The sequence below is a fragment of the Heptranchias perlo genome, chromosome 9 (genome assembly GCF_035084215.1).
Source record: "Heptranchias perlo isolate sHepPer1 chromosome 9, sHepPer1.hap1, whole genome shotgun sequence".
Classification (NCBI taxonomy): Eukaryota; Metazoa; Chordata; class Chondrichthyes; order Hexanchiformes; family Hexanchidae; genus Heptranchias; species Heptranchias perlo.
In genome coordinates this window covers 65918616-65940401 of record NC_090333.1, presented here as the reverse complement: position 1 = coordinate 65940401, position 21786 = coordinate 65918616, and the positions used below count along the sequence as shown (strand labels likewise).

Below are 21786 nucleotides of genomic sequence, written 5' to 3'. Positions count from 1 at the left end.
ATGATGGAGGACATAGTGCAGGAATGGATACAAGCTGTGTGGAATTAAAGGTCCGGTGCCTTCTGTGTAACCATGCTCTACTAACCACTGACGCTTTCCGCCTTTAATTAATGTTAGATGTCTCGTGGTCCGTTGAACAATGTCACACTAATACCAGGAGGGATGGCCAGTCAACAGCAAGTCATGGATGTGACTGGAAGCTAATCTTTCAATGAGAAGTTGTGCAGCAAATACCACAACTGGGTTTAGAACATGTTGACCGGAGGTCACCGGTTACGGTTACTGGCTTAGCACAAAGAGGAGAAGAGTCAATTCTCTCTTAACTCTCAATTCACTTTATTCACGCCGTTAGATCATATACATATAGCTTATACGTCTGGTTAGATATAGGCATGCAGTTTACACCAGGTTATACAGTCTTATACCCAAACTAAGATCTAAATGCACACCCACTAGGTTTATCTGACACTCCTTGAGTGGTCACAGAATATAAAGGATAATACCCGAAAAGGAGAGCTGACGCTGGCCAGGCGTTCCGTTCTCTCTCTCGACGTCGTCTCTACGTCCCTGACATAGGGTCTTCCACTTCTGCGATGGTTGGTCTCCGGAGTCTTCGGTCTGGCTCCACGCCCCAGATCCTTCATTCTTATTCCGAATCTTACCTCTTCAAGCTGTGCTGTCTCTCCCTTTGGTTTAGGCCTTCTCGCTTTTGCCTGGGTCTTCTCCTCATTGACTCTGTCCCAAGGACTTAGGTAGCATTACCTCATTACTCCTTTTCTAAATAAGGACTTGTGTCTTATCACATTTCCTTTGTCTTTCACAAAACTTGGTTAATTCAAACCGGTTCCAGCCAGCTGGGTCAGTGACCGAACTCAGGTTACTTTAGTTCAAAAGTCGTTCCTGCCTGCGTATCAGCAGCTGACGTCTCATGTTACCTTCTGCAGCCCCTGGTCAACAAACACACTGGCCTTTTAGAGCACAGATTGCTTTAGCAAAAGTGGCTATTGAGGCAGAGACTACACGTCATTTGAAAGGGAATTGCATACGTATTTGAAAAGGAAGAATGTAAAAGGATAGAGGGATGGGCAGGAAAACAGGAATAGAGTAGATAGCTCCCACTGAGAGCCAGCATTGGAACTGATGGGCTGATGGGCCTTCTTCTGTGCTGAAATGTCTATGATTCTATAAAAGGATTATCATAAGCTGACACCAGCAGGCCATCTGCCTGGACTGCATCAGATACTGCAGTGGACCCGTGCCAGACTCCATTATTGGGTGATTTAGAGAATGCTTCACCTCCAACAGCATGGATCAAGTGAGGATTGTCTACCTTATGATGATGATCTCTCTAACACCTCATAGAGCGGCGATGGTGCACAAGGCCAAAACTGTACGGTTTGTTTCTCTTTCAAGTCCTGTTCACCCATCACCCCTGCGCTCGCTGATCCACATTGGCTCCCGGTCCGGCAACGCCTCAAATTTAAAAATCTCATCCTCAGTGTTGAAATCCCTATCTCTATAACTTCCTCCAGCCCTACAACCCTCCGAGATCTCTGCGCTCCTCCGTTTCTGGCTTCTTGCGCATCCCCAATCTCCTTTACTCCACCATTGGCGGCCGTGCCTTCAGCTGCGTAGGCCCTAAGCTCTGGAATTCCCTCCCTAACCCTCTCTACCTCCTTTAAGTTGCTCCTTAAAACCTACCTCTTTGTCCAAGCTTTTGGTCACCTGTCCCAATATCTCTTTATGAAGCTCGGTGTCAAATTTTTTCTGATCATGCTGCTGTGAAGCGTCTTGGGACGTTTTCACTACGTTTTTCTCCCCCTTCCATTGAGTTGGGAGTACGGTTGATATGTACGTCATTATCGATGAGGTGAAAAGAATGGCCCTCTCTCAGCTCGGACCTGCAGCAAAGAAAAGATTCACTCTCCCACCTGTTTTTCAGTCCCACTTGCCAACAAGGGATCCCAGGCAAAACCTTTTTTTGTTTCCTTTCTTTCAGCTGTTTTCAGCTTTGTAGCCTGGAAGCATTTGTGTCATTGTTTATAATGGATATGTAGGAGGCAAAGGACCAGCCTGTAGGCCCCTTGCAGCCACTATCCCAGTTACCCTATATTTCATTTACTCTGTTCTCTACCTGCCTCTCGATACCAACCCAACTCCTGTGTGCATGATTCTGCCATTTAGATGCCCAATGGCATAAATCAGGTAGGTAGATTTGATGAACAGTTCTTTGGGAGAGAGGGGGAGGCTGGTGGCTGGAATTCTGATAAAATGCCTGAGGAAACCTGAACAGCTGCTGAAACCCAATTACATCTGCACACGATGAAGTATCATTCATCAGATTGCTTCATCTACAGAATTAATTTTCAAAATTGGTTATATAATCTGTGGCTTCCATCCAAATCGTTTTTTTTCAAGCAAAATGTTTTGTTGCACGTCCGGGGGGGGGCTACGGGCTAATTAAAAATGTGAGTAGCAGTTTCTCAGCACAAAGGCAGTCTGAGAAATATTTGCTTTCAATTAATAAATTCAGATTGACTCTGGATAGGAACTGATAATGGAAAAGTAAAAATTAACACGTAAAAGTGGAAGGTCTGTGGGCTGGTTCAATGGGAAGGATCTCAGTGAATACGTTTTAAACCACACTAAGGCTCAATTTATTAATATCCATTTCTTTTACATAGGTCAGCTTTGACAGGAACATTTCTCCAGTCCTGTCATTTCTATCAGGAGAAAAGACCTATGTTTTTTGAGTCACTTAGGTCAAAGCCATGTGTGATAGATCTTCGAGACAGGCTCAGTGGCGCCCAGTGTTTGCCTTTTGTGTATTGAACTGTCTTGAGATTGCTGAGAGGGCCACACAGTCTCTACCTCAGTACAGCTTGTTAGCGTGGATTTCACTTCATCGTTGCCTTTAATTCAACAGTCCAAAATCCACGCTAACACAGCTTCAGGCATGTTTTTATAAATTTAGCTTGATAGTAGAATGTCCTGGAACAAGCAGTGGCGGAGGTTGGTTTGGTCGACTTGGGGGTGCGGGGGGTGCGGGGAGAGGGATCGTCGATCTTGAGATTTGGGCGACTCGACAGGAAACGGCTGAGCTGGGAAGTGGGGAATGCCGACTTACCTGGTCCGCAGTCCGAGCCGGGAACCGTACAGACATGCAAGACAAACACGGAGGCCAAAGATGGGATCAAAATGGAGGCGGTCCTGCAAAGCCACATCGTAGGACCTCAAAATGATTTTTGACCCTACGACCCCCTACTGCTCCACCACTGGGAACAAGGAATATTTCTTACCTTTCTAGAAGCCTCTGATTAAAACACAAAATTGTGGAAACCAAGCTCCTTCCCCCTGCCATAGTTCAGTGAGCTTATAGGAACATAGGAACAGGAGTAGGCCATTCAGCCCCTTGAGCCTGTTCCGTCATTCAATAAGATCATGGCTAATCTGTATCTTAACTCCATCTACCCGCCTTTGTTCGATATCCCTTAATACCCTTACCGAACAAAAATCTATCAGTCTCAGTTTTTAAATTTTCAGTTGACCCCTGGCCTCAACAGCTTCATGGGGGAGAGAGTTCCAGATTTCCACTACCCTTTGTATGAAGAAGTGCTTCCTGACATCACCCCAGAATGGCCTAACTCTAATTTTAAGGTTATGCCCCGTAATGCTGGACTCCCCCACCAGAGGAAATTGTTGCTCTCTATCTACCCTATCAACTCCTTTGATCATCTTAAAAGCCTAATTTGGATCACCCCTTAATCTTCTAAACTCAAGGGAATACAAGCCTAGTGTATGCAACCTGTCCTCCTATCCGATGAGTAACAGATGATGAAGGCCCCAGTTTTGATCCCCAGTCTGTGCTGAGTTACATGTCCTCTGCTGGGGAGGTGATAAGTGTCCCTGGAATTGGCCTCAGTGGCCCAGATTAGGGAGGAGTGAATCAGCCAGGGTTCCCATCCCTGATTGCTATTCAGTGCTGGAAGTGCTCATGTGTGGACTCGGCAGTAATACCTCCTGGGCCCGAGGTTGAATAGCCTACTGTCACTCACTGTCGAGCTCACTCTGTTGGAGAACAGTCACTTGGATGAGTTACAAGAGGGAGATCGATGCCCGTAGAATCACACCCCAACAAAGAGTCAGTGGCTTCAGGGGGCAAGGGAACCAATTTAGTGAGAAAGAAAAAGTGGAAAGCAAAGCAAGAAGCAAGTTTCCCGGCAGATGAGATTAATTAGATTTTCTTTTTTGCTTTTTTTCCCTTTCTTTTAAGCTCAAAGGCAAAAATGTAATTGTAAAAATGAATGCAAGCTAACCACTTATGCTCATTTAGTGCTCAGATAATGAGTCTGTCGCACGCTGTACTGCATAGATTTGCAAGGTCATCATATCTCTGTTCATCTGTCATGAAATTTCTGTATTGTTTTGGCTCACTGGGATGTTATTTATGTTGCTGTATACTGATAAAAAAAAATGTTCTTGCAAAAAACAGCACCATGTTTCTTTGGGGGGATGACAGCAGGGTAAATTCACCGATCCCGCACTCCCAGCAAGGAACCACACTCGCAGGGGAGCGCAGGTTGGAGAATCGGTGCTACAGTGTCGTAGCCCTGTCTCCAACCCGCACTGCTTGTGTTGTCATGTGAGTGCCTTTCCCCCCCCACCACCACTCTTCTCTGTTGGCATATTGCTATACTGCACTGTAACACGTCTAAAGCCTGCTGGCCTAAGATTCATATGAGGAATGGATGTCAAACCGTGGTAGGAAAGGTAGGACAGAGCTTTCAGCTGCCTCGACCTTGCTGTCTGGAACTCCCTCCCTAAACCTCTCTGTCTCTCTACTTCTCTCTCCACCTTTAAAAACCACATTTTTGACCAAGCTGGTGATTTGTGCGAGTGTAGATGTAAGAATTATGGTGTTGTTTCCATTCACTGAAGTCTTTGTAATATGTACACTCTGTGCTGCCCAGACATTTCCAATACTTCCACTTGACAGAAATGAACTACATGCGTTTAATTGCCTGGGTGAGGTGGGGGGTTTGGTGGGGTGGGGGACGCTGTCCACCGGTAATTAAAATCGGCCCTTTTATCGCCAGTTGAACTGTCACTGTACCAATAGTCATAGACTACATATTACAATATAGTTAGTATCTAACAATATCAAACTAATAAAGAAAGAAAAACTTGCATTGATATAGCGCCTTTCACAACCTCAGGACATCCCAAAGCGCTTTACAGCCAATGAAGTACTTTTTTGAAGTGTAGTCACTATTATAATGTAGTCTGAACATTTTGTATCTTGGACACAGTGACGAGTGAGCCACGGCTGGACAGCAGCACCATTCCCAGCCGATATTGTTATCTTCTCAGACAGGTGATGTTTTAATCTGTTCCTGATGTTTCCTGTTACTTGGTGGTATTCACCCTCAGATGGTAACAGTAAGAACTTGGGCAATGATGTACTTGGTTGTTTGTGCAAGTCTTTTGGGGGTGGAGAGAAGGGCCTCGATATTTACGGGGCGGTGAGGAGGGTTCAGGGGAGCGCAGTAGCGGGGCCAGAAACTCAGCGAGGCCGGAGGTCCGTGTGGAGCCAACTCCATTTCACTGCCCTGGGAACTCACGGGTAGCGGTTCAATTTAAATCAGGCTCCCAGTTGCACTGTGGGAGACTTCGTTAATATGATAATGAAGTGTCCCGCCTTTCCAAGACGGAACACTCGCACACCTCGCTACACACAGCCGTAAAAACGCAAATGGGCGCGTACCCTTTTTTAGGGTTTAACCCCTGATCTCCTCCTGCCCTTCATGGGAGCGTCATTATTGAGGCCAATAAATCCAGCATCATTAATGGAGGTTGAGTTTTTGGGCATCGTCTTGAAAATGAACTCCGGAACCTGTACAATATACAATATCAGCAGGGGCTTTATCACACGCAGTTTATTGAGTTGTTAGAACAGATATGAGATGACACTACTTGCAGTTGGTGGAAGACATGAAATGTAGTGTGCTGTGGACGCCTCAATTATCCTTGTTTAAATAAAGTGGTGCCCCCTTTACCTCGCACGGTTGCCCATGGCGATAAGCTTGCTTACAGCATCAATGACCCAACACCAGCAACATTGGGGAGAATCGCTCTTCAGGCAGCAGTTGCGCTGGGTGTCTTCGATGGCAACATGGTGGCCAGCAGCAGAATTAAAGGGCTGCTGCGGGCTGTTGGTGCAAAATTCCACCGTGCTGAGTCTGGCTGAGCCCAAGCAAGCCAGCCATAAATGTTTGCCTGAACAGAACTAACCCCCCCACCCCCACCAACATTGGGGCAAATGTTGCACCAACAACAACAACTTGCATTTATATAATGCCTTTGACGTAGTAAAATGTCCCAAGGCGGTTCACAGGAGCATTATCAAACAAAATTTGACACCAAGCCACATGAGGCGATATTAGGACAAAGAGGTAGGTTTTTAGGAGCGCCTTAAAGGAGAAGAGAGAGGTAGAGAGGTGGAAAGGTTAAGATCTCGGAGGGTTATAGGGCTGGAGGAGGTCACAGAGATAGGGAGGGGCGAGGCCATGGAGGGATTTGTAAACAAGGATGAGAATTTTAAAATTGAGACGTTGCTGGACTGGGAGCCAATGTAGGTCAGCGAGCGCAGGGGTGATGGGTGAACGGGACTTGGTGCGGGTTAGGATACGGGCAGCAGAGTTTTGGATGAGCTCAAGTTTATGGAGGATGGAAGATGGGAGGCCGTCCAGGAGAGCATTGGAATAGTCCAGTCCAGTGGTAACAAAGGCATGGATGAGTGTTTCAGCCTCACATGAGCTGAGGCAGGGGTGGAGACAGGCGGGGTGAAAGTAAGCGGTCTTGGTGATGGAGCGGGTTTGTGGTCAGAAGCTCATCTCAGGGTCAAATAGGACGTCAAGATTGCGAACAGTCTGGTTCAGCCTCAGGCAGTAACCAGGGAGAGGGATGGCGCAGGATCACGTTCTGCTGTTACTGAATTCGTCCAATGGTTAAACAGGGCAGGTTCAGCTTTAAGGGAACTGCTATGGTTAGAGATTGGTGCCTCTCCAGTAATATAAAGCCAGAGTAAGTGCTAGTTAATTAAACTGCAGCTTGGAATGATATTTATAGAGCTACTACTTGCTGGCCACCGTTTTCAGCTGCTGTGTTTAATTAGAACAATTTGGATACATGATTTATAGCGTAATCAGATGGCCCCTGCTGTGTTCCTTATTATTTTTCTCTGTTTTCCCTGTGTATGTGCTTTCCTACATATTTTTCTTCCTGCACATGATTGTGAACCCAGCAGGAAAAAGCAAAGAAATGTGAGGGTCTCTATGCTTTCCCTGTGTCTTTTCTCACATGTGTACATAGCATTATTACGACATTGTCCACTTGCAATATTTCATTGTCTGTTTCTCTCTGGTCTTCCCTTTGCACCACTTCCGTTCTTCTTCTCTGCCTCTTACTCCTTTGCTGCTTCTTGTCATGCTTCCATCCTTTCACCCTCCTATCTTCTAAATCTCCCTTCAGTTCATTTTTTTTTCTTTTGTGCCTCTTTCTTTCTCTCTCTCATTAGGCCAGAAGCAGAAAGTACCTCAGGATTTGTGGCGTATGTACATAATTGTTCCTGTTTTGTGCCCCTTGGAGTTCCAGGGTCCCAGTGCTAGAGCATGCCAGAGGACCAAAGCACAAGGCAACGGCTGGGGGTGATGCATATAAAATGCACCGCAACCTCACTAATGTATTATTTAAAACAAAGAAGATTGAGCCCACAGGCCCTAACTTGTGTAAATGTAGTTCAATTCAACATGAAGGTTCTGTATGGTTTTCTCTCCCTTCAAAGAATCAGGACTGCATTTGACAGTCTACACATTTTAACTTACAAACTGAAAAGTATCTTCTCTTTGTCTTTACTCAAATAGAAAAGGCTTTCCACACTTCATCCCCAGCGACGGCATATGTGTTTTTGAGAATCTATTTACTTTACAAGACTAGTGTTATTTTCCATGATTCCCAGGTTAAAATTGGTACTGAGTGTGTAACTGAGAGGCTGGTTTATACTTTTAAGCATGAGGCTACATTTTCCAATGGAAAATGCATTTTCAAAGTTGGATTCCAGCAAATATCTCTTTCATTATATTGTCATGGAGCAAATTTGGACCATTAAATGGGCTCTGAACTTGTGATTCTATCCCAAATCCTAGGTAACTGAATCTAAAAGCAACAATGTTGACAAGTTGACATAAATTGTAAGAACGAATCTTGAATTAACACGTTCATTGGACTCCCAAGGCTGTTGCTGCCTTGCAACCCTTTCACTGATACTACTCTATATCGGGGTGTAACTGCCTCCTTATTTCCAGTCAGTGTGAGTGTAAAGTGGGGATACAGCCTTTATGCTTCCACCAATCTTTTCACTAACATTAGTGAAAGGAGGAATCAATACTCCACTGTGTTCTGCTGACACTTATATTTCTGTTTGTACAGCTATTTTCTGGAAGGCATGTTGCTCTCAATTTTTTCTTCCCCTTTTTTTGGCCTTTTTGGTCTGCACAGGCCACAGATAGTCCTGGGAAACTGAGGCCGCCCTGCCTTAGATCAGTTAATTGGGGGGGGTGGGCGGCAGGCCTGACATTAAAGCTGACACCATCCTAGTCTATATTATGTCACCCCACCCTACAAGATGCAGTGCAGACACAGAAGCGCTTGTGGTTTGATGGAAATGTGGTGTTGTAGTATGTGACTCGCAATGTGCTGATCTGGACTTTTAATCATCGCTCCAGGGAAATAACAGACTTCGCACATATTGTAGCAGTTTCATATATGACTCCCTTTTAATTTGTCTGCAGCATTGTCGGTTGAGGTTTGGGAATTTAAAGGAGGAGTGAGTGTAGAGGGAAAGCTTCCTGTCCCAATTCAGTGGGTTGAGTAGAAAGTTCCAGATGTCCATTTTGGAAGAACGTGTTTGGTTCACAAGGTAATGAGGCCATTCGGCCTCTATGAGCTCACCCATATAAAAGAAAGCTTGCAGACCTCCCATCACAACATCTAACTGTCTCCTCTGTGATTCCAAGATCATTTCCTCCATCCCATGTGTTTTTTTTTTATTCGTTCATGGGATGTGGGCGTCGCTGGTGAGGCCGGCATTTATTGCCCATCCCCAATTGCCCTCGAGAAGGTGGTGGTGAGCCGCCTTCTTGAACCGCTGCAGACCATGTGGTGAAGGTTCTCCCACAGTGCTGTTCGGAAGGGAGTTCCAGGATTTCGACCCAGCGACGATGAAGAAACGGCGATATGTTTCCAAGTCGTGATCACTCTTTACGTGAAAACGGCCTTCCTGACATCCGTGCTAAGTTTGACTTGCACCAGTTTAAACAGCGTCCTCGTGCCCTACTTTCATGGCCTACCTTGAACTAGGCCTCTGGATTTACTTTTTCTATACGGTTTGATATCTTCTACGAGATGCCCCCTCCTTTCAAGGCTGAAGAACCCACCCTTGTAACATCATCAGATTTATCACTTTCCAGATCTTTAATGGATTGTGTGGGGGGAGGGAGGGGGTGTACATGGGTGAAGCCTGTCGATCGCTGCCCTGATCTGCAAGGCCGCTAGTTTGATGGAATCATGGAATGTGATCCCAGTAAAACAGAATTTGGCTTTATCAGCCACCATGAACCAATGGCTCTTCCAATCAGTATTGTTCCACATACATTCTACTCGGTGTTTTCTTTATGTAAGATGTAGTTTAAAAAAAAAATTAAATTTAAAATGCTGGCAATGCTGCAGTCAACTTATTGTCACAAAAGAATTCACTGAACCTAGTTCATGGTTAATAACCTACTGTCACCAAGCTGTATTTGCCCACCTTTTGTATTCAGAAATAATAATTTTGCAAGGCGCTAATTGTGTCTGGGAGTTTATCCCGTATCGTGTTGTACTTTCACACATTCTGAATGCTTAACTGGGCAGGGAGTCAGAACGGCTTGCTCAGATTTAATAAGAGAAGCCAAGGTTGTAGAATTCATTACACTCAGTACCAGGAGACTATTCTTTTTTTCCCTTTTGTTTGAATGTACGAACCAATCAGTGTCGTCTTCTTTGCCAAGAGGTGTAAAACAGTGGCTAGAATTCTATTATGAGACTGTGCTTGGCACAAAAACCACTCATGTCACTCACTGTATGAATCCCAATGCCTGAAACTGTGGTGCTTTTTCAATATAGTCAGTTTTATATTGTTTTGTACAATGCTTCATAACTGTTTGTGAAGTATCGTTTATTAAGCTAAATTGAACAGTGTATTCAGTGACTTTTTAATTTAATGCTTTCCCTCACTGGGCTACATCCCTTGCCCAAAGGTGATGCCAGTGTTTCTGAAAAGGATTAAGACCTGATGAAAAGCTAATTCTTGCAACAAAATGTGTAGTTAAATCTGTGAGATGTGTAAGTGGAACAACTGTGGAGCTAAATGAGAATCATCTAGTCTCGGGTAAAACAGATGTGGTTTGGCCTAAAGAATGCAGAGGAGGCATTTTGAGCTAGAAAATTGAAGCCACAGCTCTGCCTAGCCCAGGCCAAAAATAGAGCCGAATAAGTGTAGGCCTCAGGCTAAGCTCATGCCGTTTTCCCTTAATGAAGTGGCATTTCAGTAGGGCTACCAGGAGACTTTATATAAAATAAAAAATATTGAAATAATTGATATTTTGTTTGAGTTTACGATAATCTGAATGAAATTCAAAGACAATGAAGAGAAGACAATGAGATGTTAAAGCCTAGAAATTACAGTTGATGATTATAGAAAATAAATGGGAAAGTAGCAGACTGAGGTATCTTGTATGCACTCATCAAATGTTTATTCATTAGTATCACCATTAGCAATTTCTAGTCTTAAATCATAAGCACACTGTCAGTTCATCTGAGTAATATTTTTACCAGACTTGGTTGGAGATAAAGCTCCTGTGACTCGAATTCTGGTTAACAGTGAGATTAGGAGACGTCACGCTGTTGTCTTCAGCTTCAAGTTCATTGTTCATTAAATCATAAATTGGAAGTGGAATCATGCTGAGCATCAGACCAGTCTTGTTTTTTTCCTTTGAGTAGTTATGTTCTTATTTTTGCTATGCTGTCTTAATGAAAATGCATTTGGAATTGCATTCCTATATTTTTTAACACTAATTCAGAGAAGGTTCAGACGCTCAGAGCTATATGGAAGAAATAATACTTGCAGTTTCTTACAGATCAGATGACGGCACAAAATATATTTTATAAGTGTTAGAGAACCACATTCAGACTGAGGTCAGCTGTACACTCTGCTTTCTCAATGCTGCATGACTAACCAACAGACTGGTTGAAACTAGCATGAAGATAATGAACAGTGTGCTGAAACCAAGCTCACTATTCAGATATCTCAGGATGCACCACATAATTTTTGTTTTTAGAGAAAACATAAGTTTTGTTTGTAAGGTGGACAGAGTACAGAAATGGAAACTTTTCTTTCTTTTCATGATGTATGGTACCAATGAAAGGACACTCTTCATGAAAATGTATTGGCAAATGGCTTCCTTCCGTGCTGTATCATTTGAAGATTCAAGATTCTTTTTCACTTTTCCTGTGTCTGCTCTTTGCTAGAGCTTTGAAAAAAAATCCAATTAGTCCCTTGTAACAATGATGTCAAGGGACACAATGCTGCACTTTGACCCAAATTACATCTTTGCCTCTTGTTTTGCAAACAAACTGAAAGGTTTTCTTGAGTATGGTGTCCCTTTAACGTTTTCCCAGTCTGATCTGGTAGGGGTCTTCATTGAAAGCCCAGAAAAGCACCTCAGCGCACTTCCTCTCCTCCATTCCCAGGAATCGCCTTACTGAATCCAGAAGTGAAGGGCAGTGATTAAGATGTTAATGTCCTTAGCTGCTGCATCACCGATCCCTCAAATGTAGACAGGGTTCTGGAATGTTTAACCTCACGAAATGGCCTCTGGTAAGGTCTGGATTCTGACCTTCTTCAAAAAAAGAAAGCCTGGCCTGTACTAACAAAAAGGACGGCTTCTTAACACCGCCATTTGGCAGATGTAAAAGGGCTGGGATGAGGATAATGAATGGATCTCTGTCCTCTCTTTTGACGAGAATTCTCACTGGTTTTTCCCCCTCTCTTTCAGCTCCATGACCATAGCCCGACCATTCTGATGGCCACTCCCAAGATGCTGCTTCCTTCAGCCAGCCAGCTGCCGTCAGGCACCCTGCTCTCCGTTCACCACCAGATCCAGCTCCTTCAGCAGCAGTTGCAGCAGCAGCAGCAGCAGACGCAGGTGGCTGTCGCCCAGGTAAGAATAAGCACACTGGGCCTCGGTTTAGCTCTGCCCAGAATTATCAATTCGACCTTTCTCAGCTGCAATAATTCAATGGTTGCTTGAAGAAAAGGAATGTCAATGGGCATGGGGAGCGAGCGGGAGAGTGGGATGAGACTACGTGGCTCAATTGGAATGAAACAGCAGCATGGGCTCGATGGAGCGAATGCCTTCTTTCTGTGCTGTCACTTATATAACTGATGTTTAGATACTTTGTACTGACTGAATTTGTGTTGTCACACTCCAGTGTTACACAAATGTACTGCATGGTATGATAGCATCTTAATCAGGATCACTTCATCTTTCCCTGTGACCTTGCTATATTTAAGTTGGCCTGCTGGTGTCTACAGGAGCAGAATCAGCAGTATGCAGTCTGTTTCACGGTAATTTTATTTTATTGCCGGAGTTAAATGTGAATGATTGAAGACTACGATGACCTTGTGAACATAATTATTTAATAATTCCTATTTTTTTTCTCTTTCACTTAAAACCTATTTTTACTTTGTGCACAAATGTTCTCCCTTCTCCTGCTCTTCATGCTGAGTTCTGGTTCTACAGACACTTATCTTCCTCCAACGCATTCCCCAAGTAACCATCTTCGTATTTGAGGCTGGCCTCACCCCTCCCTATCTCTGTATTCTCCTCCGGCCCTACAGTCCTCCGAGAACTCCGCATTCCTCCAATTCTAGCCTCTCCCCGACTTCTTTCACCCCTCCACACTGGCAGCCATGCCTTTAGCTGTCTGGGCCCTAAGCTCTGGAGTGAGTCAGACTTTCAGAGCTCCCTGTTGGCTTTCTCACTCGCCTTCCTTCCAAGCTTCACTGTCTGTGCATTTTCTCGTTCATCCCAACAGATTTATCGTCTATCGCATGTTTATCTGGCCACGGGTTCGAAATGTAAAACCAGGCAACTCTCTTAACTTAGTATTAATGATTGATTGCTTTTTTAAAAAACAAAGTGTTACAACGGTTTTGTCTTTTACAATTTGAAATCCCAACCATGCTGACGTCTGATGGTCTTTCTGCATGGACAGACTTCATGTTAGCTGGATACATCCATCTGCAACTCCTTCATTGGAAATAAAAGGGTGGAGATGCAAATAGGTTGGTTGGTTGATTTATTTGTTCACTTTCTATAGCTGACACATTGCAGTGCTGAGGGTGTGCTGCACAGTAGGAGGTGCCGTCTTTCGGATGAAACGTTAAACCGAGGCTTCGTCTCAGGTGGACAGAAAAGATCCCACGGCACTATTTCGATAATATTTACTCCTCAACCAACACCACTAAAAACAGAGTATCGGGTTACTATCACGTTGCTGTTTGTGGGACCTTGCAGTGTGCAAATTGGCTGCCGTGTTTCCTGCATTACAACAGTGACTACACTTCAGAAGTACTGGATTGGCTGCAAAGCTATATAAATGCAAGTCTTTCTTTATGCTGGACCTCTTAAATTGGAATTACCCTCAGACTTCTTCGAATACATTTTTGGTTCCTTCAACATCTCATTCCATGGATCTGAAATAAATGCCCAGCTGGCACAGAGGCTAATACAGAGAATGAAAATGTTGATCACTATATCTGTTTGGTTCTGTGTCGTGCTGCAGCTTCTCCTTGAAGCTCATCTTGTTGCCATGTTACTTTTATATAATTTCAAAGGCTTTAGCTTCTGTCCTAATGAATATCCCAGCAGGGACGTTTTACGACGGTAAAGGCACCATATAAATCCAAGTTGTTGTTGGCGTTCAGTAAGACTGGCCTCTTTGCTCTGATTCAGCACATTGCCTCATTTTTTTTATTCATTCATGGGATGTGGGCGTCGCTGGCCAGGCCGGCATTTATTGCCCATCCCTAATTGCCTTTGAGAACATGGTGGTGAGCCGCCGCCTTGAACCGCTCCAGTCCTTCGAGTGAGGGTTCTCCCACAGTGCTGTTAGGTAGGGAGTTCCAGGATTTTGACCCAGCGACGACGAAGGAACGGCGATATATTTCCAAGTCGGGATGATGTGTGACTTGGAGGGAAAATGCAGGTGGTGTTGTTGCCATGCGCCTGCTGCCCTTGTCCTTCTAGGTGGTAGAGGTCACAGGTTTGGGAGGTGCTGTCGCAGAAGCCTTGGCGAGTTGCTACAGTGCATCCCGTAGATGGTACACGTTGCAGCCATGGGGCGCTGATGGTGAAGGTAGTGAATGTTTAGGGTGGTGGATGGGGTGCCAGTCAAGCGGGCTGCTTTGTCCTGGATGGTATTGAGCTTCATAAGTGTTGTTGGAGCTGCACTCATCCAGGCAAGTGGAGAGTATTCCATCAAACTCCTGACTTGTGCCTTGTAGATGGTGGAAAGACTTTGGGGAGTCAGGAGGTGAGTCACTCGCCGCAGAATACCCAGTCTCTGGCCTGCTCTTGTAGCCACAGTATTTATGTGGCTGGAACAGTTAAGTTTCTGGTCAATGGTAACCCCCTGGATGTTGATGGTGGAGGATTCGGCGATGGTAATGCCGTTGAATGTCAAGAGGAGGTGGTTAGACTCTCTCTTGTTGGAGATGGTCATTGCCTGGCACTTGTCTGGCACGAATGTTACTTGCCACTTATCAGCCCAAGCCTGGATGTTGTCCAGGTCTTGCTGCATGTGGGCACAGACTGCTTCATTATCTGAGGGGTTGCAAATGGAACTGAATACTGTGCAATCATCAGCGAACATCTCCACTTCTGACTTTACGGTGGAGGGAAGGTCATTGATGAAGCAGCTGAAGATGGTTGGGCCTAGGTCACTGCCCTGTGGAACTCCTGGGGCTGAGATGATTGGCCTCCAACAACCACTATTATCTTCCTTTGTGCTAGGTGCAATTCCAGCCACTGGAGAGTTTTCCCCCTGATTCCCATTGACTTCAGCTTTACGAGGGCTCCTTGACCAGATTGTTTTTGGCTACCTGTCCAGGATCCTCCGACGTCCATCAATCAACAGCTGAATCTAATCCCTTCAAATGGTCATGTCATCGAAGCTGTCAATCACACTTTGGAGCTCTATCCTGAGCAGCTGGTGTCACCATTTCCATTTTCCATGAATCAGATCGTTCTGATGTTTTCCTGGTCACATACTGGGAACATGTCTATTACAAGCTGAGTAATAATAGCGATGGCTTTTTCCTTCTCCATGGAGTCATGATCTGAACTAATTTACTTCCCAGTATTTTCAGACCTCACTTTCCAATTGAACTGTAATAACTCCACTACATAGAGCTTTTCTTTTATTCTGCTAACCTTCAACATTCTGATCTCATAACATCAATTCTTGTGCCTTATACAGATGGGCTTTCTGGTTTCCAAATTAATATAATGTCTTCACATCACCTCGTACGATACTAATGACTTTGCCTTTGCTATGGTTTAATACAAACGGAGCATTTTTCTTTAAAGACCGACAGAATAGCATTGCATATCATCCCTTTTGATCTGTACTTAATTAGTTATTTATTCATTTCATTTTTCATAATTTGTCTACGTAACAAGAGTGACTGCACTTCAAAGTAACCAATTATCTGTGAATGATTTTGAGCATTAGAGAGAGATGTAGCAAAGCACCAGAGAAATGCAAGTTTGTTTTGTTTCTCACTCTCCCTCTCACTCTCTGTCTCTCTCTCTCTTTGAGAGATAGAAAGAACAGCAAAGGGTGACAAATAAGATAGTAAGAGCTACAAAAAGGGAGTCTGAAAAGAAACTCGCACGGGATATTAAAATCAACACATTTTTTTACAATTATATTAGAAAGAGAGGGTGGTCAAGAACAATGTGGGGCCCTTAAAAACTGATAATGATGATATTGTAAATGAAAATAAGGAAATAGCAGATATGTAAAATAATTACTTTGCTTCAGTATTTACAGTAGAAGAAGAGGATAGCATGCCGTATGCCCCCAAGGAGACTAATTTTGAATCAGGGACGGGGACTCACCATAATTAACGTAAGCAAATTAATAGAAATGAAGAAAATAATGGCACTAAAGAGTGACAAATCCCAAGAACCAGATGGTTTCCATCCCAGGGTTTTAAAGGAAGTAGGTAAGAACATTGCAGATGCCCAAAATATAATCTTCCAAAGTTCTCTCGATTCAGGAACCGTTCCTTTAGATTGGAAAATTGCATATCACTCCACTTTTTAAGAAAGGTGAGAGGGGGAAACCAGGGAATTATAGACCAGTTAGCCTAACATCTGTTGTTGGGAAATGATTGAGTCTATAATTAAGGATAGAGTGACTGAACACCTTGAAAATTTTCAGCTGATCAGGGAGAGCCAGCCTGGATTTGTAAAGGGTAGGTCATGCCTGATGAACATGATTGAATTTTTTGAACAGGTGACTAAAGTAATTGACAGGGCAATGTCTATGGATGTTGTTTATATGGACTAAAGTTGAAGCTCATGGAATTGAGGACAAATTACTGACCTGGTTAGGAAATTGACTGAGCGGCAGGAGACAGAGAGTAGGGATAATGGGCAGGTACTCAAATTGGCAGGATGTGACAGTGGTATCCCACAGGGATCTGTGTTGGGGCCTCAACTATTCACTGTATTTATTAATGACTTAGATGACAGGATAGAGAGCCACATATTTAAGTTTGCCGACGAAACAAAAATAGGCAGCATTGTAACCAGTGTAGATGGAAGCATAAAATTACGGAGAGATATTAATAGATTAAGTGAATGGGCAAAACTGTGGCAAATGGATTTCAATGTAGGCAAGTGTGAGGCCATCCACTTTGGACCTAAAAAGGATAGATCAGAATACTTTCTAAATGGTGAAAAGCTCGAAACAGTGGAGGTCCAAAGAGACTTAGGGGTCCATGTACATAGATCATTAAAATGTCATGGACAGATTCAGAAAATAATGAAAATGGCTAATGGAATGCTGGCCTTTATATCTAAAGGACTAGAATACAAGTAGGTAGAAGTTATGCTACAGCTATACAAAATCCTGGTTAGACCACACCTGAAGTACTGTGTTCATTTCTGGGCACTGCACCTTAGGGAGGATTTATTGGCCTTGGAGAGAGTTTTTCTTTATTCGTTCATGGGATGTGGGCATCGCAGGCAAGGCCAGCATTTATTGCACATCCCTAATTGCCCTTGAGAAGGTGGTGGTGAGCCGCCTTTTTGAACTGCTGCAGTCCGTGTGGTGAAGGTTCTCCCTCAGTGCTGTTAGGTAGGGAGTTCCAGGATTTTGACTCAATGACGATGAAGGAACGGCGATATATTTCCAAGTCGGGATGGTGTGTGACTTGGAGGGGAACGTGCAGGTGGTGTTGTTCCCATGTGCCTGCTGCCCTTGTCCTTCTAGGTCGTGGGTTTGGGAGGTGCTGTTGAAGAAGCCTTGGCGAGTTGCTGCAGTGCATCCTGTGGATGGTACAGACTGCAGTAACGGTGCACCGGTGGTGAAGGGAGTGAATGTTTAGGGTGGTGGATGGGGTGCCAATCAAGCGGGCTGCTTTGTCCTGGATGGTGTCGAGTTTTCTTGAGTGTTGTTGGAGCTGCACTCATCCAGACAAATGGAGAGTATTCCATCACACTCCTGACTTGTGCCTTGTAGATGGTGGAAAGGTTTGGGGGGTCAGGAGGTGAGTCACTCGCCGCAGAATACCCAGCCTCTGACCTGCTCTTGTAGCCACAGTATTTATGTGGCTGGTCCAGTTAAGTTTCTGGTCAATGGTGACCCCCAGGATGTTGATGGTGAGGGATTTGGCAATGGTAATGCTGTTGAATTTCAAGGGGAGGTGGTTCGACTCTCTCTTGTTGGAGATGGTCATTGCCTGGCAATTGTCTGGTGCGAATGTTACTTGCCACTTATCAGCCCAAGCCTGGATGTTGTCCAGGTCTTGCTGCATGAAGTCATGGACTGCTTCATTATTTGAGGGGTTGCAAATGGAACTGAACCCTGCACAATCATCAGCCAACATCCCAACTTCTGACGTTATGATGGAGGGAAGGTCATTGATGAAACAGCTGAAGATGGTTGGGCCTTGGACTCTGCCCTGAGGAACTCCTGCAGCAATGTCCTGGGCTGAGATGATTGGCCTCCAACAACCACTACCACTTTCCTTTGTGCTAGGTATGACTCCAGCCACTGGAGAGTTTTCCCCCTGATTCCCATTGACTTCTCGTGGTGTCTTCCTTCCTTACTGAGATATATTTTTGTTGAGAATCATAATCTTTTTAAATGTCTGCCACTGCTTATCCACCGTCATACCGTCTAATCTGTTTTCCCAGTCCACTTTTGCCAACTCTGTCCTCATGCCGTTGTAATTGCCCTTATTTAGGTTTAATACAGTAGTTTCAGATCCAGGATCCTCACTCTCCAACTGGATATGAAATTCTATCATATTATGATCACTCTTTGATAAGGGATCTTTTACTTTGAGGTCATGAATTAATCCTGCCTCATTACTCCTTACCAGATCTAAAATGGCCTGTTCCCTGCTTGATTCCTCAATGTATTGTTCTAAGAAACAGTCCCGAACACGCTCTATGAACTCATCCACAGGGCTTCTTTTCCAATTTGATTTGTCCAATCTATGTGAAAGTTAAAATCACCCATGATTATTGCATTACCTTTTTTTTACAAGCCCCTATTATTTCCTGATTTATATTTGCCCTACAGTGTAGCTACTGTTAGGGGGCCTATAGACGACTCCCACCAGTGATTTCTTTCCCTTGCTATTTCTTACCTCCACCCAAATGCTGGAATATGGGATTAGAGTAGACAGGGCTGATGGCCGGCGCAGACACGATGGGCCGAAGGGCCTCTCTCCGTGCTGTATAACTCTATGACTCTATGACATCTTGATCTTCTGAGCCAAGATCATCTCTCACTATTGTACTAATTTCATCCTTTATTAACAGAGCTACCCCACCACCTTTACCTTTCTTCCTATCCTTCCGAAATGTCAGATACCCCTGAATATTCAGTTCCCAACTTTGGTCACCTTGCAACCACGTCTCTGTAATGACAACGAGATCACACACATTTGTTTTTCTTGTGCCGTCAATTCATCTATCTTATTACAAATGCTGTGCACATTCAGATAAAGAACCTTTCATTTTGTCTTTTTACCATTTTTTCCTACTCTGACCCCCATTTGCTGGTGCACTCTTATGTTTGTTCGCTCTGTCCCTTCCTGTCACACTCTGGTCATCCTTACCCCTATCTCTTCCCTGTACTATTTCCTTGTCCTTTCACTTCAAAATTCTAAATTTCCCCCCATCTGAACCCTCCCCCCCACCATTTAGTTCAAAGCCCTATTTACTGCCCGAGTTATTCGATTCGCTAGGACACTGGTCCCAGCATGGTTCAGGTGAAGCCCGTCTTGACGGAACAGCTCTCTCTTACACTGGTACTGGTGCCAGTGCCCCATGAATTGAAACCCACTTCTCCCACACCAATCTTTGAGCCACGCATTCATCTCTCCAATCTTATTTACCCTCTGCCAATTTGCTCGTGGCTCAGGTAATAATCCAGAGATTATTACCTTTGTGGTTCTGCTTTTTAATTTTGTCCCTAGCTGCTCATACTCTGTCAGCAGAACCTTTTTCTTAGTCTTACCTATGTCGTTGGTACCTATATGGACCACGACAACTGGATCCTCCTCCTCCCACTCCAAGTTCCTCTCCAGCCCTGAGGAGATGTCCTTAACCCTGGCACCGGGTAGGCAACACAGCCTTCGGGACTCATGATCCTGGCTGCAGAGAACAGTGTCTATCCCCCTAACTATACTGTCGCCTACTACAACCACCTTCCTTTTTATTCCTCCCACTTGAAGGCCTCCTGTACCATGGTGCCATGGTCAGTTTGCTCATCCTCCCTGCAGTCCTTGCTCTCATCCAAACAGCTTGCAAGAACCTCGTAACTGTTAGACAAGTACAAGGGCTGAGGCTCCTGCAATGCTACCTCCTGGATCCCCGTACCTGCCTCACTCGCAGTCACACTCTCCTGTCCCTGACCACAGACCAAATCTAAAGCATTTAGTCTAAGGGGTGTGACTGCCTCCTAGAACAAAGTGTCCAGGTAACTTTCTCCCTCCCTGATGTATCGCAAAGTCTGCAGCTCGGACTCCAGCTCCTCAACTCATTTTGTGACCAGTGGGCCTCTCAGATCCTGTCTGTGGTCAGGACATCCTGAGAATCCGTCAGGGATTCCTCCCTACCACTGGTAGATGATTGCAGTGAATGGCCTCACCACTGCAACATGCATACAGATATACTATGGCCCATACAGGACATTGTCACACGATAAAGGAGAAGGAATGGAAGCCTGATTAGCTGCATCATAACATAATAAGTTCAGTGCAGTGATAAGAGAATGCAAGTCACTGTCCTCTCTGTCCCTCTACTGATCTAAATTAGACCTCATTCAATCAGCTTTTGCTTAGACTTCAGTCGGTGTCTGTGCATCTGACAGTGTAGCTCCATACTCTCCATCCTTGCATATTGTCATTTCTCACCAAGTGTTTAGGTGATTCGCACTGCACTTGATAAACCGTGCATGCCCATTTGTGTGTCCATAAGGGCTGGATTTTTACCTGACTATCCATTACGGCGTACTCAACAAATTCAATGGGCCTGATGTTAGCAGGGCTGCGGGTTCTTGCCGGGGGGGCTATCGGGCGCGTGGGTAACGCGCCCGGTGAAATTAGTCAGCTTCCCGCGCGATTGTAGCATCCAATCCACTAATTGGATGCACTTACCTGCTCCTCCGGGTTCCCCACTGCTGATCTGCGCGTCGGGCGGACTGCGCATGCGCAGTAAGATCTATCAGCTGGAGGCGCTCTATTTAAAGGGGCAGTCCTCCACTGACAGATGCTGCAACGAACAGCAAAAATTACAGCATGGAGCAGCCCAGGGGGAAGGCTGCTCCCAGTTTAATGATGCCTCACTGCAGGTATCAATACATGGGGTGAGGAGGAGGGGGAGGACGGAGATCTTCCTCCCGGCGGGCGGGAGGAAGCGGCCTGCCTCTGCCACCAGGAATGCCTGGCTCGAGGTGGCAGAGGAGGTCACCAGCGCAACCAACATATCGCCCACCTGCATACAGTGCAGGAGGCACTCCAATGACCTCAGTAGGTCAGCCAAAGTGAGTACACGTAGTCTTTCCCCTACACTCCGTCTGCCACATCACTGCCCCCACCCCACATCTCCTTCTGCACTGCCAACACAACTCTGTCACATCACCCCTCACACCCACTCAAACCCCATCCTCATCTTACCTGCACATACTCACCTCGCCAGTACTCATCCCGCCACTACCACTCAACCCAATCCTCATACAATCTCATGGCTCTATCTCATACTCACCCTCTCATGCATCTCTTTCACGGCCAGCCTCATTCAACCTGCCACTACCTGTGCTGCAGCCACAGGGCATGCATCACATATGTGCAGCAGGCAGTGTAAGGCAAACGTGTCGTGA

The 21786-nt window shown here is 45.0% G+C and overlaps 1 protein-coding gene across 6 annotated transcripts in view; it reads left to right on the top strand.

Annotated features, from left to right (window-relative positions):
• Positions 1-21786, top strand: part of nos1apa (nitric oxide synthase 1 (neuronal) adaptor protein a) — a 381173-nt gene that overhangs the window by 300777 nt on the left and 58610 nt on the right. For all 6 annotated transcript variants that reach the window (XM_067990661.1, XM_067990660.1, XM_067990662.1 and 3 more), the window contains one exon: positions 12153-12317. In XM_067990661.1, the coding sequence (XP_067846762.1) occupies positions 12153-12317 (165 nt within the window). The remainder of the gene's footprint in view (positions 1-12152; positions 12318-21786) is intronic.